The sequence below is a fragment of the Budorcas taxicolor genome, chromosome X (assembly GCF_023091745.1).
Source record: "Budorcas taxicolor isolate Tak-1 chromosome X, Takin1.1, whole genome shotgun sequence".
Classification (NCBI taxonomy): Eukaryota; Metazoa; Chordata; class Mammalia; order Artiodactyla; family Bovidae; genus Budorcas; species Budorcas taxicolor.
The window spans coordinates 26935492-26961412 of NC_068935.1; the positions used below are offsets into that span (position 1 = coordinate 26935492).

At 38.0% G+C, this 25921-nt stretch overlaps 1 protein-coding gene across 1 annotated transcript in view; it reads left to right on the forward strand.

Annotated features, from left to right (window-relative positions):
- The window catches only part of DOCK11 (dedicator of cytokinesis 11), a 207495-nt gene that overhangs the window by 119454 nt on the left and 62120 nt on the right, over positions 1-25921 (forward strand). Inside the window, exons 26-35 of the mRNA XM_052663006.1 lie at positions 34-159; positions 1228-1299; positions 2204-2350; positions 7846-7929; positions 11855-11966; positions 12484-12522; positions 14410-14588; positions 22067-22183; positions 23777-23852; positions 24597-24706. Of these exons, the coding sequence (XP_052518966.1) occupies positions 34-159; positions 1228-1299; positions 2204-2350; positions 7846-7929; positions 11855-11966; positions 12484-12522; positions 14410-14588; positions 22067-22183; positions 23777-23852; positions 24597-24706 (1062 nt within the window). The remainder of the gene's footprint in view (positions 1-33; positions 160-1227; positions 1300-2203; positions 2351-7845; positions 7930-11854; positions 11967-12483; positions 12523-14409; positions 14589-22066; positions 22184-23776; positions 23853-24596; positions 24707-25921) is intronic.

Below are 25921 nucleotides of genomic sequence, written 5' to 3' on the forward strand. Positions count from 1 at the left end.
TTTGGTCTTATGGTTCATTCTCTTTGATTGTAGTATAGCTTCCGACCTGAAAAACCCAGTGCTCCTCAGGCCCAGCTGATACATGAAACTCTTGCGACTACAATGATAGCGATACTGAAACAGTCTGCAGACTTTTTAGCAATTAATAAATTGCTCAAGGTAAGGACACAGAGACATGCTTGCTTGAGGCCCTCCCATTCCAGGTCTAGTCTGTCATCATTTCCTCAAGTGACTCCCTCTTTGCCCAGCACTTTGCCTATGTATGCATCCTTTCCCCCCAAGTTCTCCATAGAAATCCTTCATTCCCTTTGCCCTTCCCACCTACCCCTTGCTCTCAGTCAAATGCATAATAGAATTTTGGAGGGTATAGATCTGGGCGAGAATGCTGTATTCATCACACAATAGTTCTGTGACCTGGGGCCTGTTAGTTAGCAGTTCTGAGCATCCACTTTCTCATTTCTGAAATACAAGTAAAGCATCTAACATGTTGTTTCTGGCACATAGTAGGCACTCACTCAAATGGTGGCTCTTATTGTCATAATTTTTACTATTCCTATTAGTAATGGTGTTAGTCACTCAGTCATGTCCAACTCTTTGCAACCCCATGGACTGTAGCCCTCCAGGCTGCTCTGTCCATGGGATTCTCCAGGCCAGAAAACTGCAGTGGGTTGCGATTTCCTTCCCCAGGGGATCTTCCCAACCCAGGGATCAAACCTGAGTCTCCTGCATTGCAGGCAGATTCTTTACCATTTGAGCCACCAGGTATCTGCTTGAGACTTCCCTGTACCCTTCAAATTCTACTTACACAAACACCTCTGCTACTTAGGCTGCCCCAGTGTTGTACGAAGGGCAGGGTTGGGTCCCTCACTGGGTGCAGGCTATAATATGATTAATTGTCCATAGAGAGTTTAAAAGCAGTAATAAAGTAAACTAAAAGTTGGTTTGTTCTTATCACCACATGTAAGCAAATCAAAACAGTGTCAGTGATAAAATACCCCTCTCCACCAAATATCCTTTGTGCATCACCAGCCAGCCCTGAGGCATACTATTACCTTTTTGCCAGCACAATTTGAAGATATGCTATGGGACTTGGATAGTCAGTAGCGATCACTTTAAAACGTTATTAAAGTTCAGAGATAAAATCCATAGTGATTTGTCAGCCTTTTATAAGCTTCAGGGATTTGGGTAACAATTAAAGATTGATTTGTATTTATTTATTTATTTTAGTACTCATGGTTTTTCTTTGAAATTATTGCAAAGTCTATGGCCACATACTTGCTGGAAGAGAATAAAATTAAGGTAAGTAGGCTGAAGAATAATATTTAACATAGACAAAGAAGGCTAATCTTGTTCATGGGTAGCTGTGATGTGTAAATCCTCTTTTATATTTTAAGGACTCTCAGTCTGTAGCTTTTTTCAGTTTTTCTTTAAAAAAAAAAAAAAAGGTGTTCATATGTTTTTAACTTCAGAGGCTAACCACATAGATTCTTCCTGTGAGGTATTTGCCATATTAAGTACATTATCTTTGAAGCTTTCCCTTTGTCTTGTGGCTTTAAAATGTCAATTGTCCAAAATATTCATGAGGAAGGAGAACACATACCAAATCAGAAAGAACTATTCTCTTAGAAAGATTGAAGGCATGTATAAAATTAAAAACATTTTATGTAAAAAAGACAAAAACCAAAATCTCTTTTTATGTAATGCGTGTGTTCCTGGAATATGCTGTACATATACCTTTAGTTGTATTTTCAAACTCCTTCAGAAGTACAAAGAAATTTTAGCTATAGGCATTGAAAGCTAAGACCTTGTGAAGTCAAAAAAATCACTTCATATTTACATTTTGATCAATATTTCCACAAAACAGGTTTACTGAAATTAAGATGCATGGATACATGTATACTTTGTGTGTCAGGAAAAAGATGGAATGAAAAACGGATGTGTCCGTATCTCAGGAGCAGAATTCCAAAGTTGGATCAGAATGACCTACTCTTGTTCATGATTTCAGTCAGTTATAGTATTACAGGTCCAGATAGGTGCTGTAATGATCTAAAGTATATATTTAACTAGCCATGCCTTTTTTAATTTGGGAGAAAAAGTATACTCCAGTTAAAAACACATTTATATACAGTATGTGTTTGAAAATAAAACACTGATTTGGACCTTTCACAACTCTTTTTTTTTTTCTTTGCCGATTTAATTGAAGCTTCCAAGAGGCCAGAGGTTTTCTGAGGCATATCATCATGTCTTACATTCACTGCTTCTTGCAATAATTCCCCATGTGACTATTCGCTATGCAGAGATTCCGGATGAGTCCAGAAATGTCAATTATAGTTTGGCTAGCTTCTTGAAGGTGAGTTAAAGGCATCCAGAACACGGTAAGGAATTATTCTTCACCAGTATGGTCTTTAAAGCTAAAGGAAAGCAATTACCCACTTTCTAGAGACTCAGCTGGGCTGCTGGAGGAACTACTGATTGAATTAATCATCAGTTCAGTTAAATAGCCATGTTTGATTCCCCACCACCAATGGCTAATTGATTAAATCAGAGGTCCCACACAGGAGCCTTAGCCAGGAGGAACATCTTGCTGCTTTTGCATGCTGTTTTTCAAATATATTCATTTGAATGCCTTTCAGTTCAGTTCAGTCACTCAGTCGTGTCTGACTCTTTGCGACCCCATGAACCGCAGCACGCCAGGCCTCCCTGTCCATCACCAACTCCTGGAGTTTACCCAAACCCATGTCCATTGTGTCAGTGATGCCATCCAACTACCTCATCCTCTGTCGTCTCCTTCTCCTCCTGCCCCCAGTCTTTCCCAGCATCAGGGTCTTTTCCAATGAGTCAGCTCTTTGCATGAGATGGCCAAAGTATTGGAGTTTCAGCTTCAGCATCAGTCCCTCCAATCAACACCCAGACTGATCTCCTTTAGGATGGACTGGTTGAATCTTCTTGCAGACCAAGGGACTCTCAAGAGTCTTCTCCAACACCACAGTTCAAAAGCATCAGTTCTTTGGCACTCAGCTTTCTTTATAGTCCAACTCTCACATCCATACATGACTACAGGAAAAACCATAGCCTTGACTAGACGGACCTTTGTTGGCAAAGTAATGTCTCTGCTTTTTAATATGCTATCTAGGTTGGTCATAACTTTCCTTCCAAGGAGTAAGCGTCTTTTAATTTCATGGCTGCAAGCACCATCTGCAGGGATTTTGGAGCCCAGAAAAATAAAGTCAGCCACTGTTTCCACTGTTTCCCCATCTATTTGCCATGAAGTGATGAGACTGGATGCCATGATCTTAGTTTTCTGAATGTTGAGCTTTAAGCCAACTTTTTCACTCTCCTCTTTCACTTTCACCAAGAGGCTCTTTAGTTCTTCTTTGCTTTCTGCCATAAGGGTGGTGTCATCTGCATATCTGAGGTTATTGATATTTCTCCCAACAGTCTTGATTCCAGCTTGTGCTTCGTCCAGCTCAGTGTTTCTCATGATGTACTCTGCATATAAGTTAAATAAGCAGAGTGACAATATACAGCCTTGATGTACTCCTTTTTCTATTTGGAACCAGTCTGTTGTTCCATGTCCAGTTCTAGCTGTTGCTTCCTGACCTGTATACAGGTTTCTCAAGAGGCAGGTCAGGTGGTCTGGGATTCCCATCTCTTTCAGAATTTTCCACAGTTTATTGTGATCCACACAGTCAAAGGCTTTGGCATAGTCAATAAAGCAGAAATAGATGTTTTTCTGGAACTCTCTTGCTTTTTTGATGATCCAGCGGATGTTGGCAATTTGATCTCTGATTCCTCTGCCTTTTCTAAAACCACCTTGAACATCAGGCAGTTCACGGTTCCTGTATTGCTGAAGCCTGGCTTGGAGAATTTTGAGCATTACTTTACTAGCATGTGAGATGAGTGCAATTGTGTGGTAGTTTGAGCATTCTTTGACATTGCCTTTCTTTGGGATTGGAATGAAAACAGCTTTTCCAGCCCTGTGGCCACTGCTGAGTTTTCCAAATTTGCTGGCATATTGTGTGCAGCACTTTCATAGCATCATCTTTCAGGATTTGAAATAGCTCAACTGGAATTCCATCACCTCCACTAGCTTAGTTCATAGTGATGCTTTCTAAGGCCCACTCGACTTCACATTCCAGGATGTCTGTCTCTAGGTGAGTGATCACACCATCATGATTATCTGGGTCGTGAAGATCTTTTTTGTACAGTTCTTCTGTGTATTCTTGCCACCTCTTTGCTTCTGCTAGGTCCATACCATTTCTGTCCTTGATTGAGCCCATCTTTGCATGAAATGTTCCCTTGGTACCTCTAATTTTCTTGAAGAGATCTCTAGTCTTTCCCATTCTATTGTTTTCCTCTATTTCTTTGCATTGATCGCTGAGGAATGCTTTCTTATCTCTCCTTGCTATTCTTTGGAACTCTGCATTCAAATAAGTATATCTTTCCTTTTCTCCTTTGCTTTTTGCTTCTCTTCTTTTCACAGCTATTTGTAAGCCCTCCTCAGACAGCCATTTTGCTTTTTTGCATTTCTTTTTCTTGGGGATGGTCTTGATTCCTGTCTCCTGTACAGTGTCACAAACTTCCGTCCATAGTTCATCAGGCATTCTGTCTATAAAATCTAGTCCTTTAAATCTATTTCTCACTTCCACTGTACAATCATAAGGGGTTTGATTTAGGTCATGCCTGAATGGTCTAGTGGTTTTCCCCACTTTCTTTAATTTAAGTCTGAATTTGGCAATAAGGAGTTCGTGATCTGAGCCACAGTCCACTCCCAGTCTTGTTTTTGCTGACTGTATAGAGCTTCTCCATCTTTGGCTGAGAGGGATATAATCAATCTGATTTCAGTGTTAACCATCTGGTGATGTCCATGTGTAGAGTCTTCTCTTGTGTTGTTGGAAGAGGGTGTTTGCTATGACCTTTAGGTGGGGCATTTACCTTCTAGGTTACCATGGTCTGTACCACTCCTTAATAGAACCCCTGACACTCTATACATTTAAGTCGTTTCTCTGACACTGTTGGCCTTTGAATTTGTAACTCTTGAACTAAAAGCACATTCTACATGTTGCTAATATAAGCACCGTCTACTTGTTGCTAATACATGTAAATGAAAATTGCTAATTTAGGTCAGTAAGATTATTTTTAGACATACCACAAACTGTTACACTTACAAAGATAGAACATTTCTCACTGCTCTGTTTTGTCATTCTCTGTATGTAAGGAGCAATGCTGGAATACAGTTGTTCTAGAAAGTGGGTAATAGCAATATTTGACTTATTGCAGAGAAGGAACCTAGATTTGTAATGCACTTAGTTCTTACTTCTTTCCACTCCCCATCTTCTCAGAGCCCTTCATCATGTCTCAGCCTTATTTTAAGAACCTCGCAGTCAATAATCTAGCCAAGCAATTTTAAAATCTAACATACCCTTTTTTTTATTAAACATTCACACTAGGTTTCAGATCTCCAGAGTGTGATTTTCTAATGTAAGACCTCTCTGCCAGAACTAAAATAAAGTTTTAACACTATTACATGAGCCCTTTTGTATATTAAAAACCAACCTCATATCTTTTTAAAGTAAAGGTGAGACTATCTGAAATATAAGATCTCAGTTTCTTTTATGGAGTTAAAACTTGAAATTTGCTATGTTAGGGAGTAGAACATAGTTGATTTAATAGCAGTATTGACCTCATCACAAGTCAACAAACATTTGTCTGTCTCCTATGTGAGCGTCCAAAGATGAGAGAGGCTGTCTTTGTAATTATATTCCAATACATATACATGATAAAGTGTGATGACTATTATACTGAAAATATAAACAACAAAAACCAATAGGAGAACAAGAAAGGGAGGGATTATGACCAGGTCGTATGAACAGAGACTAGAAGAAGAGTTCCCCAAAACAGGGATGAGAGTGTTGTAGGTAGAGGATTCATGAGCAGAGATGAGATATGCATGTTCAAGAATCGTTTTGGGATGAGCAGGAAAGTCATTGTGTAGAGTTTAGGTTGTCTGGAGACAGAGGTGGAAAGGCCATCTGATGCCAAACGATGAAAGGCCATGAATGTCAGGCTAAGGAATCTAGATTTTGAGCTGAATACCATGGAGCTATCTTCCAAAGCCTTTGAAAGAAGTGAGGAAAAAGCCAGAGTCAAGACAACCAGTTTGAAGACTAGTCCTTCCCCCTTGTCTGCCTGGCAGAGTCCATTCATCTTTTAGGCTCAGCTCTTCCCTAACCTTCTCACAAAGGGCTGATCACCTCTGCTGTTGCTTACCCATCCTTTCCATACTTCTGTAACTTTTTATTGTGCAGTGTTTTCATTATTTATTTGTCTTTACCATTGGACAAGACTAAAGACCGTGGGTTATTTATTTGCCTTTGTATTTCTCTAGAATGTCTCAAACCCAGTAGATCATCAAAATGATCTTGGATGAGTGGTAAATATAAGCCCACCTCATTAATCCAGGTGAGAGTTGATGAGGCAGGGAACGTTGAAAGGAGAGGTGACAAGATGCAAATAGCTGGTTAATCAAATATTGAGTTCCTTCTATTTCCCAGGAATGTTCTGGGTACCATGGGGAACATAAACAACATATTATCCTCTTTAGGTGAGAACAGCAAAATAATAAGTAAAATACAAGCTACTATAAAGTGTTTCAAGGACCCTGTAGATTAATAAACATGGGCTTCATCGAAGATGGATTTAATCATTGAAGAATGGGCAGGATTCTGTAGAAGTAGTGATAGAATTGCTAGCTAGACCTGGTATGAGCAGTGACTCGGAAGTGGGAATGCACAGTGCATCTTGAGGGGGTAATAAATAGATAAAATGGGAAAAAGAAGTTTGGGACAAGATTGTGGTTTACCTTGAATGCCAAGCTGAGGAGTTTGAAATTATATTAGAGGCAACAGGGAACTATTGAAAACTTTTGGGAAGACAGTTGACATGATTAGGGCTAGGACTTACAGATTAATCTGGAAGCAGTTAGATGGAAAGATTAGTGGCAGGAAGACAGGTTAGGAGGATAACTGCAGTTGTACAGTTGCAAGGTAATGAAAGCCTTAACTAGGAGAGTGACAGCAGGAAAATATGAATAACTAATATGGCTATCACACAAGAAGAATTTTTTGTAGGCCAAGACTTCACAGAACCCAAAGAAAAACTTCCCTTTTGGCCTGAAATGTTCACATAGGCAAGCCCCCCTTTCAATAGCTGACTGACCACCCTATAGTTCACTTTGAGCTTTGAAAATGAACCAAAATGAGGCAGTATAGCTAAATAGGAACAGGAACGTCGCTCAGTCATGTCCAACTCTTTGCGGCCCCATGGACTGTAGCCTACCAGGCTCCTCTGTCCATGGGATTTTCCAGGCAAAAGTACTGGAGTGGATTGCCATTTCCTTCTCCAGCGGATCTTCCTGACCCAGGGATTGAACCCAGGTCTCCCGCATTGTAGACAGATGCTTTACTGTCTGAGCCACCAGGGAAGTCCATAGCTAAATAGATTGCATATATATATGTAAATATGTGCATATATGTATTTGAATGTGTGTATATATATATATTTCAAATATTTATCATATATATAAGAAAATATATATCTTATTTTCAAAATAAGATGTTATATATATACATCTTATTTTGAAAACAACACAGTTGAGTCAAATGATAAGTCATTTGCTCTTTATCTCTTTAAGGTCGTGTAAATCTTTGAAAGTTTTTCTGTTATCTGTAAAAGTGAGAATATCATCCCCTTAATGTGGAAAAAATTTTAAATGTGTTGAATTTTAAAAACTTGACAGACTTAGAATTAGGTAACTAACTGTTCATTTTGATTTGGTTTCTATAGCGCTGTCTGACCCTAATGGATAGAGGATTTGTTTTCAATTTGATAAATGACTATATATCTGGATTCAGCCCCAAAGATCCTAAGGTAAGTTACAAGGGCATAACTATAGTGGGTGTCAAACATTAGAGTGTGAGACCAAGGGTGATATGTATTCTCTTCTGAAGGATTTGGAGCTGCTGTTTTCTTATAGGTACTTTGAGTGTAGTTGTACCTCAAAGCAGAGAGTAATGGATAGGGTTTTGAGGGTCCCATATAGTCATAGTCATGGCTAAGATTCATTACAGTGACACAGTAAGGATGCTCAGCTGGATTAATAAGGAGGAAAGACATTAAGTGGAGTCCTTGGCAATCTACGTGCATGCTTCGTGAGCACCCTCCCTCCTGTTAATGGGCACGCAGAGCACATCCTCTCTCCAGCAGTGAAAACTGAGCCACATTATGTGCAATATTTCTCTTTAGGGAAGCCTGTTTGAGACTCAGAACTTAGGATTTTTACTGGGGCTAGTTGTGTGTTGGAGGGTGGTCATAATTCCAGAGTCCTGGAAAGGAAAGACAGGGAAGCAGATGTTCACCATAAATCACATTGTTTGGATGGTGCTGAACAGGCTGGCACAGAAGGCACAACCTTACCTTGTAAGGAATGTTGGTATCAGGATAAAATTTCCCACACCACAGAAAAGAAAATCACATGCCAATATCTTTGATGAACATGCAAAAATCCTCAACAAAGTATTACCAAATTGAATACAATAATACATTAAAAGTATGACACAACACAGTCAAGTTGGATTTATTTCAGGGATACAATGATGGTTCATTATCCACAAATCAGCGTGATTTATCACATTAATAAAATGAAGGATGAAAATAATACAATCATCTTAAATAGATATAATACATGTGTTCCTGGAATATGCTGTATTCCTTTAGTTGTATTTTCAAACTCCTTCAGAAGTACAAAGAAATTTAGATGCTTAAAACACTTTTGACAAAATTTGACATCCATTTATAAGAGACTCCCTCAACAGTGGGTCTAGAGGGAACATACCTCAACATAATAAAGTCCATATATGATAAACCCATAGCTAGCATCATACTCAACAGTGAAAAACTGAGCTCTTTCCCTCTAAGATCAGGAATAAGACAAGCATGCCCACTCTTACCACTTTTATTCAACATAGTATTAGAAGTGCTAGCCACTGAAATTAGTCAAGAAAAAGAATGAGAGGGCATTCAAATTGGAAAGGAGGAAATAAAACTGTCACTAGTTGCAGATGATGTGATAATATATATTGAAAACCCTAAAGACTACACCAAAACTCTGTTCAAACTAATAAATGAATTCAATAATGTTGTATGATACAAAATCAGCATACAGAAATCTGTGATGTTTCTATATACTAATAACAAACTATCAACAAGACTAAGAAAACAATTCCATTTACAATTGCATCCAAAAGAATAAAATACCTAGGAATAAATTTAACCAAGGAGGTGAAAGACCTGTACACTGAAACTATAAGACATTGATGAAAGAAACTGAAGAAGTCACAAATAAATGGAAATATTCCATATTCATGGGTTGGAAGAATTAATATTGTTAAAATGCTCATACTACCCAAAGTGGTTTACAGATTCAGTGTATTCCCTATCAAAATTCCAATCGCATATTTCACAGAGCTATTAATAGAACAAATAATTCTAAAATTGGTATGAAACCACAAAAGATGCTGAATAGCTGAAAATAGGAAGAACAAAACTAGAGGTTTCATGCTCACTGATTTCAAACTATACTAAAGATATATTAATCAAGACAGCATGGTACTGGCATAAAAACAGATACACAGGTCAACAGAACAAAACTGAGAACCCAGAGATATACCTACACATATGCATGTGCTTAGTCGCTCACCTGTGTCTGACTTTTTGCAACCCCATGGACTGCAGCCCCCCAGGATCCTCTGTCCATGGGCATTCCCCAGGCAAGAATACTAGAGCGGGTTACCATGCCCTCTTCCAGAGGATCTTCCTAACCCAGGGATCGAACCCAGGTCTCCTGCATTGTAGGCAGATTTTTTACCATCTAAGCCACCGGGAAAGCCATACCCACACATATACAACAAAGGAGCAAAGAACATACAATGGAGGAAAAGTCTCTTCAATAAATGACGTTGGGAAAACTGGATAGCCATATGCAAAAGAATGAAACGACACCATTATCTTACATCATAAAGAAAAGTTAACTCAAAATGCAGTAAAGACTTGAATGTAAGACCTGAAATCATAAAATTTCTAGAAGAAAATGTAGGCAGTAGCCTCATTGATACCCATCTTTTTTTGTGGATCTGATTCCAAAGGCAAGAGAAATAAAAGCAAAAATAAGCAAATGGGACTACATCAAACCAAAAATCTTCCACACAGTGATGGAAGTCATCAAAAGGAAAGGACAGCCTACTGAGTAGGAGAAGTGAAGTCGCTCAGTCATGTCTGACTCTTTGTGACCCCATGGACTGTAGCCCACCAGGCTCCTCCCTCCATGGGATTCTCCAGGCAAGAGTACTGGAGTGGGTTGCCATTTCCTTCTCCAGGGGATCTTCCTGACCCAGGGATCGAACCCAGGTCTCCTGCATTCCAGGAAGACGCTTGAACCTCTGAGCCACCAGGGAAGCCTGCAAATCATATATCCATCATGGAGTAATACAACTCAACAACAAAAACCACCTGATTTTAAAATGGGAAGAAGATCTGAATAGACATTTTTCTAAAGAAGACATAAAGATGGCCAACAGCACTTGGAAAGATGTTCAAAATCACTGATCATTAGGGAAATGCAAATCAAAACCACAATGAGATAGCACCTTACAAACTGTTAGAATAGCTATTATTGAAAAGAAGAAAGAAATGTTGGAGAGGATGTGGAGAAATTGGAACCCTTGTACACTGTAGGACTGTTAATTGGCACAGCCACAATGGAAAACAGTATGGAGATTCCTGAAAAATTAAGAATAGAACTACCATATGACTCAACTTTCCCACTTCTGGGTATCTATTCAAAGAACATGAAAACATTAATTCAAAATTATATGCGCCCGTATGTTTATTTTACTGTGGCATTATTTATAGTAGCCAAGATATGGAAGTAACCTAAATGTCCATCAGTGGATATATGTATAACAGAATACTACTCAGATGTAAAAAGAATGGAATCCTGCCATTTTACAGTGTGGACAGACCTTAAAGGTATTATGCTAAGTGAAATAACTCAGACAAATACCATATGATTTCACTCATTTGTGGAGTCTAAAAAAAGAAATGAACGAAAAAAAAAAACAAAAAACTCATTGATACCGAGAACAGATTAGTGGTTACCAGAGGGGAAGAGTTTGGTGGCGGGGAGGTGGGTGCAATGGTGAAGGTGTAAACTGTTTGGTGATGATGGATGGTGACTAGGCTTGTGGTGGTGATCACGTTGTAGTGTATACAGATGTCAAATTATTATATTGCATATCTGAAACTTACATAATTAAAAAAAATCCAATTTCCCAATTGCCAGCCAATGACCAGCCTTACAAGCAGGCCTTTTTAAGGAGAGCAGTCTTGAGCCTGCATTGTTGACTCTTTACTGCACAGGTCACATTTCAAGGTATACCTAAAATACTAAACACTTCTGTTTTGAAAATTAATGCTCTGTATTTAATTATTTTAGAATGTGCATGCTCAGTTGCTCAGTCATGTCCAACTCTTTGAGATCCTATGAACTATACCCCACCAGCCTCCTCTGTCCATGGGATTCTCCAGGCAAGAATACTGGAGTGGGTTGCCATTTCCTCCTCCAAGGGATCTTCCCAATCCAGGGATCGAACCCAATTCTCTTGTGTCTCCTGCATTGGCAGGTGGGTTCTTTACCACTAGCGCCACCTGGGAAGCCCATTAAAATTTAATATTTTAAATTATTAAAATAGTAAATGCCTACTATATAGGAGTTCATGTATAATTTCTTTGTGCTTAGGTTCTGGCTGAATACAAGTTTGAATTTCTGCAAACAGTTTGCAATCATGAACATTACATTCCTCTGAATTTGCCAATGGCTTTTGCCAAACCTAAACTTCAGCGAGTTCAAGGTATGTATTTGTGTTTTCCATCATTTGGAATTGTGTTTTCATTTTTTTTTTTTTTTTGCTAGCGCTAGTATAGTATAATGTTTTCTAGTTAAACCAGTGATTCTGGAGGTAATCTCAGAATTGTTACTATCTGAAGAACATTAACAGTTCGTTAATGGTACTCTGCATTTCCTTCATAGTGTCAGTGGTAGTATTCATAGTGTGAAGAAATTCGGTGTTTTACATAGATTGCTGCTTAAACACAGACATCAGATACTAATAAAATTGCTCTCTGTAGTACTGTTTGGATTCTTATATGAGACTGAATTTTTAAAAAAGCATATAAATGGATTTCTGCTGAATGGAACCTCAGAAGAGAATTATAAAAGCAGAATAAAATAGTTATATGTATGTATGAAATTTATGAAATGCCTTCAATTATCTCCATTGCTAGTTTTATTGACTGCTTTGTTGTGTAGCACTATTCTTATGTTACTATGTTTTTTATTTGTCCCTTTTCTTTTCATATATTAATTAGATTTTTTTTCATTTGCGGTGGACCGTTTGACTTCAGTAGGTAGGTTTAACTCGGTTCACTCTAAAGTAGTTTGCTGTTTTTAAAAACAATTGATTTCATGAATGGCTAAGATGGATGGGGGCCTTGTTTGCTTTTCAGATCCTCCCTAGCCAAGATGAGGCTTTATTTAATGCATCCAGAAAACCTAGGAGGCAGTATATTTGATAACTCTGAAAACCAGCTTGAGTAATATTCCAGTGTATATATGCACACTATTGATACTGTGTATAAAATAGATACTTAATGAGAAGCTACTGATTAGCTCAGGGAACGCTGCCCAGTGCTCTGTGGCAACCTAAATGGGAAGGAAATCCAAAACAGAGGGGATATATGTACAGCTGATTCACTTTGGTGTATAGTAGAAATTAACACAACATTGTAAAGCAACCGATGCTCCAATAAAAATATGTTTTTGAATAAAGGAAAAAAATAAGCTTCAATGTTGATTGCTAGAAGAATCAACTTTAAAACACTATCCTCAGAAAACATGTTTTGGCCCATACCAGCTTAGGGATTGATGGGTATCTTTTTGTTAAGTGTATGTCATCTCTCCCAAGCTCACCTCCCTTCTCTTTGACCCTGTTTAATGACTTCTTGGCCACCGTTTTTGAAGGGGTGGATGAACTACTTTATTGGTTTTATTCAAATCCCTCAAGTGAAAAAACCTCACTGCCATTGTACCGTTGACCCAGATAAGGCAACCTGAGTTAGTCTGTACTGACCCTTGTGCATAGAAAGTGATTGTGATTCACAAAAGACCATGACCAATGGCAGAAAGAACATCAGCTGTCTTGGTCTCTTGGGGAGTAGAGACCACTGCTGAGCAGTGGTTTTAGTGATTGAATGGCTGCCAGTGAAAATGGAGAAAAATATTAAAAAACCCAACCACCCCTATTCAACCATTCCCTTATTATAATAAGAGTCTGAACATGTATAGCTCAGATACTTCCCCTATCATTTATTGATAGCTTGAGGAATTCAGGGAAAGGAAGGGGTGAGGATTTAGGATTAAATCTGATTTAGCATTAAATCCTAGTTGAATTTATAGCATCCTATTAAGTTTTAAAGAGACTAGAAAAGAAACAGAAAACATATCCTTCAGCTTTGTGGCCTCACTAAAATTAAAGGGTAGGGGAAAGGAAATAAAGATAGCAGAAGTTTCCTGTAGAAATGTCTGTACTTGGTCACAATTCCTTCTGAGTAGTTATAAGGCAAGTCCCAACCAGGATATTAGCAGCTGGGATTTAAAGTGGATGGAGGATCTAAAAGGAAGTGAAGAAAATAGCTGGAACTGGTAATTTTATGAAATAAAAGATTTGTATTTGTGTAATGAATTTGAGTGAGATGAGGATGTTTTTCTTAGCATTCTTGTACCCCATTGTATTGGGGCCAATATGTAACATTTAGTAAAACATTCGGTAGTTTATACTGTTATAATGATGCAATTGTCTAGTTTCTCTTTCTGCTTCACAAATATAAACAGATGAGTGAATCAAATGTTGTTTAGAATTACTCCATGTTTTAGTTGTAACTAAATCTCTTCAGATATGAAGAAATGTGTTAAAACATTGCCAAATCTAGTATTCTTTCATTCTAGGTTTTATCCTAAGATTTGAAAAGCATCTAGGAAAAAAAAAGAATTCTAGGAACTACTTTACCAACTGAAATTGTCATTAAGGCTATCATCTGGCCCCAATGATGAGTGCTTGTATCTTGTAAAATTTTGCATGCTTATTCTATATGATAAAATAATTGCTCATATTTGTTTACAATAAAAATATAGCTCTTGCTAGCATGATCACATACTACGAAGTAATATAGTACTTTAATGTTAAAGTGATTTTTGAATATTTTTATAAATGAGTTTTAAATTTCATTGTACTGCAGATTCAAATCTTGAATACAGTTTATCAGATGAGTATTGCAAGCATCACTTCTTGGTTGGTCTGCTTCTGAGGGAAACCTCCATTGCTCTTCAAGACAATTATGAGATCAGATATACAGCTATCTCTGTCATAAAGAATCTTTTGATAAAACATGCATTTGACACTAGATACCAGCACAAGGTAAGGATGTTTGTATCATGACCAGTATCACATTAGCTAGTTTCTGTAAGATTTTACATTGAAGATGAAGTTTTCAATAAGAAAAATAACATGAGCATTGAGTAATTTATTTTTACAAATAATGTTTTGTTTCTATTCAAATGATTATTGTTGTTTAGTCACTAAGTCGCTGGGCTCCTGTCCATGGGATTTCCCAGGCAAAAATACTGGAGTGAGTTGCCATTTCCTTCTCCAGGGGATCTTCCCCACCCAGAGATTGAACCCACATCTGCATTGGCAAGCAGATTCTTTACTACAGAACCATCAGGAAAGCCCTTAGGTTTTAAAAATACTGTTCAGTTAACTGTTGAAGAAAAACACTGGTTTTTCAAATCATGTCTAAAGACCAACATAACTCCTTCATGATTTCTTACATAAACTGATTAGAATTTAAAAAAAAAAAAACATGGTTATAGCCCTGTGTATACTTTTAAATACCCATATATCCTTAAATATATCTCCCTAAATAAATGCTATTATTATTAAGTGATTAATAATAAGACATATTAAGTATGTCAAATATAAAACATATAATGTGAAGTTTATCTTACTGAAAAAAATATATGCATGGCTATAAATCTTATATATACTACACAGTGTCTTATATATACTACACATCTTATATATACAAATCTTATATATACTACACATGTGAAGACCACAGCTGCAGCCACTATTTGCTACACCTTTAACATATATGAAGATAAAGGGTATATTCAAATCTATTAAACCCTATGGGTTGCAAAAATAGATGGTAAATTGTATTGAATTTAGAATAACCTAACTTACAAAGGCAAAATGGTTGTCTGAAGAGGCCTTACAAATAGCTATGAAAAGAAGAAAAGTGAAAGGCAAAGGAGAAAAGGAAAGATATACTTATTGGAATGCAGAGTTCCAAAGAATAGAAAGGAGAAATGAGAAAGCCTTCCTCCTCGATCAATGCAAAGAAATAGAGGAAAACAATAGAATGGAAGGACTAGAGATCTCTTCAAGAAATTTAGAGATACCAAGGGAACATTTCATGCAAAGATGGGCTCAATAAAGGACAGAAATGGTATGGACCTAGCAGAAGCAGAAGATATTAAGAAGAGGCGGCAAGAATACAAAGGAGAACTGTACAAAAAAGATCTTCACGACCCAGATAATCCAATGTTGTGATCACTCACCTAGAGCCAGACATCCTGGAATGTGAAGTCAACGAACAAAGCTAGTGGAGGTGATGGAATTCCAGTTGAGCTTTTTCAAATCCTGAAAGCTGATGCTGTGAAAGTGCTGCACTCAATATGCCAGCAAATTTGAAAAACTCAGCAGTGGCCACAGGACTGGAAAAGCTCAGTTTTCATTCAACCCCAAAGAATGCTCAAACTACTGCACCATTGCACTCATCTCACACGCTAGCAAAGTAATGCTCAAAATTCTCCAAGCCAGGCTTCAACAGTACATGAACCGTGAACTTCCAGATGTTCAAGCTGGTTTCAGAAAAAGCAGAGGAAAAAAAGCAGAGATCAAATTGCAAACATCCCTTGGATCATCAAAAAAGCAAGAGAGTTCCAGAAAAACATCTACTTCTGCTTTATTTACTATCCCAAAGCCTTTGTGTGGATCACAACAAACTGGAAAATTCTGAAAGAGATGGGAATACCAGACCACCTGACCTGCCTCCTGAGAAATCTGTATGCAGGTCGAGAAGCAACAGTTAGAACTGGACATGGAACAACAGACTGGTTCCAGATAAGGAAAGGAGTACGTCAAGGCTGTTTATTGTCACCCTGCTTATTTAACTTTTATGCAGAGTACATCATGAGAAACGCTGGGCTTTCCAGCACAAGCTGGAATCAAGATTGCTGGGAGAAATATCAATAACCTCAGATATGCAGATGACACCACCCTTATGGCAGAAAGTGAAGAGGAACTAAAAAGCCTCTTGATGAAAGTGAAAGAGGAGAGTGAAAAAGTTGTCTTAAAGCTCAACATTCAGAAAACTGAGATTGTGGCATCTGGTCCCATCCCTTCATGGCAAATAGATGGGGAAATAGTGGAAACAGTGGCTGACTTTAGTTTTGGGGGCTCCAAAATCACTGCAGATGGTGACTACAGCCATGAAATTAAAAGATGCTTGCTCCTTGGAATAAAAGTTATGACCAACCTAGACAGCTTGTTAAAAAGCAGAGACATTACTTTGCCAAAAAAGTCCATCTAGTCAAGGCTATGGTTTTCCCAGTGGTCATCTATGGATGTGAGAGTTGGACTGTGAAGAAAGCTGAGCGCCGAAGAATTGATGCTTTTGAACTGTGGTGTTGGAGAAGACTCAAGAGTCCCTTGGACTGCAAAGAGATCCAACCAGTCCATCCTAAAGGAAATCAGTCCTGAGTGTTCATTGAAAGGACCAATGCTGAAGCTGAAAGTCCAATACTTTGGCCACCTAACGCCAAGAACTGACTCATTTGCGAAGACCCTGATGCTGGGAAAGATTGAAGGTGGGCGGAGAAGGGAACGACAGAGGATGAGATGGTTGGATGGCATCACCAACTCGATGGACATGAGTTTGCGTAAACTCCAGGAGTTGGTGATGGACAGGGAGGCCTGCCGTGCTGTGGTTCATGGGGTTGCAAAGAGTCAGACGTGACTGAGCGACTGAACTGACTAACTGACTGAACTAACTTACTTGCTACCAAATGGCTCAAGGTAATATCATATTGTTTCATAATAATTTGTTCCTTCATTTTTATATTCAAATTTAAATAAAGTCATTATGTCATTTATTTTGTGATTACTTTGGAAAGCTGACTTAGAGATGGATTTTATTCTTTTTCTATAGTATTCCTATTTATCCTAAAAAAAAAAGAATAAGCCTGCCAGCTATATCCAGTTATATTTCTTTAATTACAAAGATTTGTTTAACTTGCAAATTGTGCTAGTTTTCTCCATGTAATTCTAGCCTAAACTAGATTTAAATGCCTTAGCTTTAAGATTTTATTATGTACTGTGGTTTGCATTGTTTTTTCACATTATGATAACATATTCACATTTAGTGTAGTCTACTCTGTTTTGCATTGCTTTCTTTTTTGTGAATGTTGGCATTGACTTAACAGAAATTAGCCAAAATAATGTATCAAATGAAAAGATATCTTAAAGTCTTCCATTCCAACCAAGCTTTGTCAAATCTTTAAAAGTGCCAGTTATTGCTGGGGTCTGTTTGTGCCTACTAGTAGTGGGGAAAAGGGTCTTATACAATGTGAAAGAAAATGTCTTTAGCTATGATTTCAAAAAATTTGTGGGTAAATTACAAAATGAACTTCCTGTTCTTGAAGCAGCAAGTTGTCTTTTTTCCCCTTGTGTCTTCAGAGGAAAGTGAAAGAAAATGGGATTTCACTTGTGTCTTACCTAGAGGTAGAATTTTAGATATTTTATATCATGTATTTGTACATTATTAACTTTTTAAAATTCTGAGAACAGTGTATGTACACACATGCACACACACACCACTATTGTTATCTGTAAATAACACTGCCTGTTTGAGTATTTGATGTTTTATAGTTTCCGGCCTTACATTTCGTTCTTTAATCCATTTTGAGTTTATTTTTGTGTATGGTGTTAGGAAGTGTTCTAATTTAATTCTTTTTCATGTAGCTGTCTAGTTTTCCCAGCACCACTTATTGAATAGGCTGTCTTTTCTCCATTGTATATTCTTGCCTCCTTTCTCAAAGATAAGGTGCCCACAGATGCATGGGTTTTCTTTGAGGTTTTAGACTGTGGGAAACATTGAAATACCCACCACATTACCCTTTTAGGGATTTTTAAAGCCCCTTCTTTGTTCAAAATCTTCTGACAGGTTTTAATTGAGTATAAGATTCTCCCCAATAAAACTTTGTTTAATGGGCCTTCTCAACCAGAGCTTCAATTCCTTTCTGTGTTTGATCCAAAGAGCTCACAGTTGGCCTGAGTAAGAGGTCATTTGTCAAATACATTCACTTAAAACATGTTCACCATTAAGAATGATGCCAAGGTAAGGGCAGAGGGGAGCTTTATACCCCAATAATTTCCATTTGGTTTTCCAAATAGAAATACAGTCAAGAAAAAATGCTTCCTGTGGAAAGGCTGCTTTGAGACTACTTGTCCTAGTATCCCACCCAGGCCTGCATTCCAACCATGTTGCCACTCCTCAGCCTTTCTTTTAATGACATTATGGAGATGTCACTGGTCCCTGTTACATGCTACTCTTAAACTGCTTTGGGAGTTCTCCTTATTTGCTAAACATACCATGAGATATCTTTCCTGCTCAGAACCAGAATGCTCAAAATCTAACATTTATTCTGGGGCGTATATCTGTTCCTGTACTCACCGCAAATGGTACTGACAACCGAAGAATTGCAATTTCTACTTGGACTGTTGGCATTTTTTTTTTCCTTTTTTAAAATAATAAGCTACATACATGGTAAAAAAAAAAAATCAAAATGCCTCTCTCTCATTCCTTACCTCCATGCCTCAATTCTTCTCTCTAGAAGCAACTACTGTTTATCAGTTTCCTTTATAAATTTCTATTTTATTCATGCACAAGCCTATACACAAACACACACACACACATATATATAAAATAGAAACCATTACCTATTTTTTTCACATAACAATATATTCTGAAGATTAAATCTATATTTTTTTAAAAAATCTGCATAGTATGCTATCATATGAATACACCTTATTTTATTTATTTAACCTGTCTTCTGTTAATAGATTCTTAGATGGTTTTCTGTCTTTTGTGCAGACAAAACTTTTAACGTGTTTGCCCTGATTGCATGTGTTTTACCTGTGTTCCTGTTCACCTAAGAAGGGTGTAGTATCTCCTTCCCTAGTAATCACTCAGTTTCTGAACTGAAATGAAATCCCATCTACAAGCTATAATATTAATAATCATAGCTAAAAATTTATTGAAGACTCAGTATATGCCAGACACTATATTAAATATTAGCTCATATGAATTTATATTACTGTTATTATCCTCATTTTAGTAAAGAGAAAACTATGGTTAAGTGATTTGATTACAATCAAGTCACTAGTAACAGGAGGGCTGGAATTCATGTGTATCTAAAATTCAAAATCTGTGTTCCTAGACTATGCTGCTAAGTCGCTTCAGTCGTGTCTGACTCTGTGCGACCCCATAGACGGCAGCCCACCAGGCTCCTCCGTTCCTGGGATTCTCCAGGCAAGAACACTGGAGTGGGTTGCCATTTCCTTCTCCAATGCATGAAACTGAAAAGTGAAAGTGAAGTCGCTCAGTTGTGTCTGACTCTTAGCGACCCCATGGACTGCAGCCTACCAGGCTCCTCCGTCCATGGGATTTTCCAGGCAAGAGTACTGGAGTGGGGTGCCATTGCCTTCTCCCTCCTAGACTATACTGCCTCTCAAATATTAAGTCAGTTCAGTTCAGTTCAGCTGCTCAGTCGTGTCCGACTCTTTGCGACACCATGAACTGCAGCACGCCAGGCCTCCCTGTCCATCACCAACTCCCAGAGTTTACTCAGACTCATGTCCATTGAGTCAGTGATTCCATCCAACCATCTCATCTTCTGTCATTCCCTTCTCCTCCTGCCTTCAATCTTTCCCAGCATCAGGGTCTTTTCAAATGAGTCCGTTCTTGGCATCAGGTGGCTCAAGTATTGGAGTTTCAGCTTCAGCATCAGTCCTTTTTTAATTTATTTTATTATTTTTATTTTTTTAAATTTTTATTTTTACTTTATTTTACTTTACAATACTGTGTTGGTTTTGCCATACATTGACATGAATCCACCACGGGTGTACATGCGATCCCAAACATGAACCCCCCTCCCACCTCCCTCCCCACAACATCCCTCTGGGTCATCCCCATGCACCAGCCCCAACATCAGTCCTTCCAATGAACACACAGGAATGATCTCATTTAGAATGGACTGGTTGGATCTCCTTGCAGTTCAAGGGACTCTCAAGAGTCTTCTCCAACACCATAGTTCAAAACCATCAATTCTTTGGCACTTAGCTTTCTTTATAGTCCAACTTTCACATCCATACATGACCACTGGAAAAACCATAGTAGGACACTGGAAAATTAGAGAACTGCCAAAAAATGGTGATGATGATGGTAGAAACTCTTGAAACCAAAGCCATATGAAAAATAAAATAATAACAGCTACTTAGCTTTGTGAAGAGTGAATTAAGACAATTTGTGATGTGTCCCCAGATATTTAAAGGGTTACTGTATAAAGTAGAAGTGGACTTACTCTTTGTAGATCCAAAAGGCTGAACTATATCTAGCAGGTAGAACAGCTTAAGGACTTCTCTAACAGAACCTCTGAAAGCGCTGAAGTGTTTAAGAAGTTTAAAAACTAGTCATCTGTCAAAGATGCAGGTGCAGGTTGCTCTTGTCTTGATCAGGAAGTTGAACTAGATCAGTGGTTCTCAAACCTCTGTGCACAACCATCTAGGGAAATTTCCTGGGACCCAGCCCAGACCTAAGTGGTAGAGACATTCTTGATTAGGGTTATATGTTAGCACATATATGTTATATTTTAAGAGTTCCTGAAATTCGCAAGAGAAGTACAAATGGTCGATTAACATATGAAAAATTGTTCAGTTTCAAGAATAAATGCAAATTAAAGGAACTAAGAGATACTTTTGATCTGAATTCTGTTGGTTAACCATTGTACCCTAGATGCCTTATATAAGTCTCCCAAAGTGCTGACATATGGAGGGCAGCTCATGTGCCATCACCACTGTTTTTGCTGATTTGAATGATTATAAACACCTGACAAGGACTATAGCTGAGAAAAGCAGTACATAAATTAGTATAAGAGGTACCACATTAATTAAGACTACTGGTGTCCGGGTTTACTTGGATATTTACAAAGATCAATCTCCCATGTTGAATAATTGATTTAGAGGGCCAAGATCACATTATTTTAATTGCAGCTTGAGTCAAAGCAAAACTTATTTTTGGAAGGAATATTTTGTTACTTGTTCCATCTATTCATTCATTCAGTTAATGTATAGTGACCATATCCTGTGTGCCTAGGCACAGAGGATGAAGCAGTGAACAAGACAGATGTGATTCTTGCTCTTAAACATACTCAACCCTCACCGGAGTTAAAGGACAGGACTAATACAATCTGCTTTATAAGTCAACTGCTATCTAAAAGAATAAACTTTTGCCTTTTATATAGTGATGTTTGAGGGATGTGATTTGACTATATTGTATATAAATGCAAATACCAACAGAGTTCTCTGGTAATTCGTTTTGAGACTATGAGTATAAATAGACTCATGCTTCATTGATTTGTTATGGATATTAGGTCCCTTTTAGTCTTTAAACAGATAGATGGAGCCAACTTTATGTGTAATATATACATATTATATATTTATTTACTTCCCTGGTGGCTCAGACGGTTAAGCTTTTGATAATTATTTTGCAGAACCAACAAGCCAAAATAGCACAGTTGTACCTCCCATTTGTCGGACTGCTTTTGGAAAATATACAGCGATTAGCAGGTCGAGATACATTGTATTCTTGTGCAGCCATGCCTAATTCTGTAAGTAGTCATGTGTTTCTGTTGGCATTTTATCCTGGTTTATTGACTGCATTTGGAATGAGGGTCATATGCTGTATGGTCTCAATAGTTCACCTTTTACAACATTTTAAATTTATACTCTTTCCTGTAACAGTACTTCTCAAATCTTAATGTGCATATAGATCATCTAGGGAATTAAGACAAATTCTAATGTAGTAACTCTGGGGTGGAATTTGAGATTATATGTTTCAAACAAACTTTTGGCTCTTTCTGGTCTAAGGACTACACTTTGAGTAATAAGGTCCAAGGGAACACCAAGAATCCCTTGTGCTCAGTGTGTTGTTTTTAAGATTTGCTGCTGTTATATGCCTTCATCTATTTATTCAACTGGAAAACTGAACAAAACATTCACTTTCCAAAATGTTAGGCTCCAGGCTTTAAACTATATTCCTTCACCTCTTCCCTCCCTTTGACAGCCTTGTTTCAGCACTTCTGGTGAGCGGCTTTTAACTCATCATGGTTGGTCTGTGTTTTCTTTCTCCCCTTAGAATCTTAGAGTTGCAAGGAACACTGGAGATGATCAGTCTCCCACTTGGCAAAAACAACCTTTTGCCATAGTTGTATTTAAAACTTTCCTTCTTGCATCTGATCTACACAATTTTCTATCCACTTGTCCTGGTTTTGCCTTCTAGAGGTACACAGAGCACATCCACTTCTACCTCCACACAATACCCCTTCATACATGTCCCTTCTAAATTTTTCTCCAGACCAGCTCGCTCCACGTCATCATTTGTTGTTTCAAACCCTTTACTTCTCGGTTACAATCTTCCAGACATGCTCCATTTGACCAGTCACCATTTTAAAATGTGGTGTATACTTTATAGTTTGCCCAGTAGGGTGAATAACTCCTGCCCTACCCCCACTCCACGCTCTGTATGGCCAAAGATCCCCATCACGTGTTCAGTAGCTGAGTGGGTGGCAGGTAAAACTGTGTTCCTCACAGCTTCCTTTGGAAATTCCCCATAATGAATGTCTGCAGATTTGTCAAGCCTGCCCTGGGTTCCTGAGAAAGCTGCTTTTTTTTAAGCCTCACTGAGGGCTTGATTGCCTGTAGCTCCCAATTATGTAAATCAGCTAAATGCAGATACTGCATCACCTACCTGGTGTCAAGCGAGTGTCAAGCGAGCCTTTCTTCACAGTCACTCATGCTTATGCTCACTCCACAACATTCGACAGTGTTATGTGGAAATATTTTACTTACCTGTTCTTTCTTTTGCAGCTCAAGTTCATGTAGGGCCGGCCTCTGGTCACACCTCTCCTTCTAGTATTGCCTTTGGTTCAAGGAGGAGAATGGAACCATGTTCAGACCACACGAGTTGCAGCTTTTACCAGCCACCTAGAGTTGTATCACTTTGCCAGAGGTCATAGTTATAACAGTATACTCGGATCCATTTTTAAAAGAGAAGTCACCTAAATACCAGTACTGATACCTGATTTAGACTTTCGCAGTGAGCTTTGTTTAAAATTGGGGTACCCTTTCATTCTGTTAATTCCAATTTATTATCCTAGTGTACAAATTTGTTTAAGTGACAGAGATATCACATTGTGTTACAGGCATCCAGGGATGAGTTTGCATGTGGCTTCACTTCACCTACAAATAGAGGGAGTCTGAGCACTGACAAAGACACTGGTAATTAAGTCCTTCCTTTAAAGATTATACATGGTATGGCTGTCTAGAAATGTACCCTATACTTTTCTATATTTTTTGAAATATTTTGTGATTAAAACTATATATAGCATGATCTCTACTAAAGTTTAAATAAAATCTGACTCACACTTTGTTTCTTTGCTTAGGTTTCCTTGTTTCAGCTTATATAAAAAAATAGATTAGTATACTAAGAAAATGGAGGATAATGAGAAAAACACTAGTTTCCAATCCTCTTATCTGTCTCCAGTCTTGGACAAGACACTTCCCTTTTCTGGGCCAAAGGTTCCTTATCTATAAAATTACTTCGTTGTTTGCCTTTATTTTATGACTTCCAAGGAATTTCTTGTAGTTTCATAATGTTAAAAGTGTTTCGAGGTAAAAAAAATAAATAAAATTGCTTACATTTCTTAAAATATGACTTTACCAAAATTAACCTGGTGCTGAGCCACTTCAGTCGTGTCCAGTTCTCTGTGACCCTATGGACTGTAGCCTGCCAGGCTCCTCTGTCCTCCTCCCTCCAGTCAAGAATACTGGAGTGGGCTGCCATGCCCTGTTCTGGAGATCTTCCCAACCCAGGGATCCAACTTGCATCTCTTATGCCTCCTGCATTGGCAGGCAGGTTTTTAACACTAGCGCCACCTGGGAAGCCCAATTAACCAGGTACTTATTTTTCAAACTATTTTTGACAGTTCCTCCTGTTGCTAACAAGGACTTGGCTTTTTCCAGCTTATGGGTCTTTTCAAAACGGACATGGAATTAAGAGGGAAGATTCAAGAGGTTCCCTCATCCCAGAAGGAGCAACCGGATTTCCAGATCAGGGCAGCACTGGTGAAAATGTAAGACCCTAAAATATATAGGTTAACCCTGGTGATGTTTTAACTATAACAGTCTTTCTTTTTATGTAAATAAGGAGCTCTCTACTCTCCTGTAGTCTATACTATATCTGTAAAAAGTATCCCATAATGTAGCAGTTCTTTCCTATCCTGGCAGCTGCTACTTGGATATCTTAAAAACTGTTTATAGAGGATAAGGTATTCATCTTTCAGAGTTCTAACTTTGAATCTGTAAACCTGTTCTAGAGAGGGAAGGTTCAAGTTTAAAATGCCTAATATATCCTTATCACTTAAATCACTCCCTGGCAGGATTAATTCAGCTTTTTATTCTTTTCTAAGAATAATGACCTTAACTTGGGATAAAAAAAAATTAGGTCCCCAAATTGATAATCTCAACATCCCAGAATCACTTAATCAGAATATACTAACTTTTCCATAAGATTGTTTCAAACCTAACATTAAAGTTTGGGATAGGTCAGCCTTGAGATAGAGAAACCTCATTTTAGACCAGTAAAGCCTTATCATGCTGCTACATGAAATCACAGAACCATATAAAATTAGTTAGAAGGGTCCATAAAAATAATAAATTCCAACTCTCAATTTACAAAGGAAAACTGGGATTGTGACTTAGGACAGACACACAACTATGGCAGTACCAGACCCAAACCCAAGTTTTCTAATTTCAGCACTTCTTCTCCTAGATCATGGTGTTCTCACTGTGTATCAGAATCATCTGGGCGACTTTATAAAAATAGATAGCTGAGCTTCATCCTGTTTCTGTCAGTCTGGGGGCCTGCTCATTTCTAAGTTCCCAGGTGATGCTGATGCTGCCGGTTGGGAACCACCCCCTTAAGAACCACTCTATATATACTCCCTTGAGTCTTTGCCCATTGTTGTTGTTCATTTGCTAAGTCATATCCAACGCTTTGCTACCCCATGGACTTTATTTAATCATAAAGTTCTTATTTCACACCATTTAGAAATAAGACAACAGATACTGTCATAGGTAAGGCACACTAAGGACAAAGAGGTTAATGACTTGCCAGTAGTCACACAGCTAGCAAGCATTCAGAACCTAGATGTTTTGTTCCAAGTAAAAGTTTTTAGTAACTCCTACATTGGTAAGTGTATAGCCTCAGCCCAGGTTAGCTCAGCTGAAAGCATTGGTTTCTAACAAGGGTAAATTCTTTAGGACATTGTTATTACCGTATTTATATA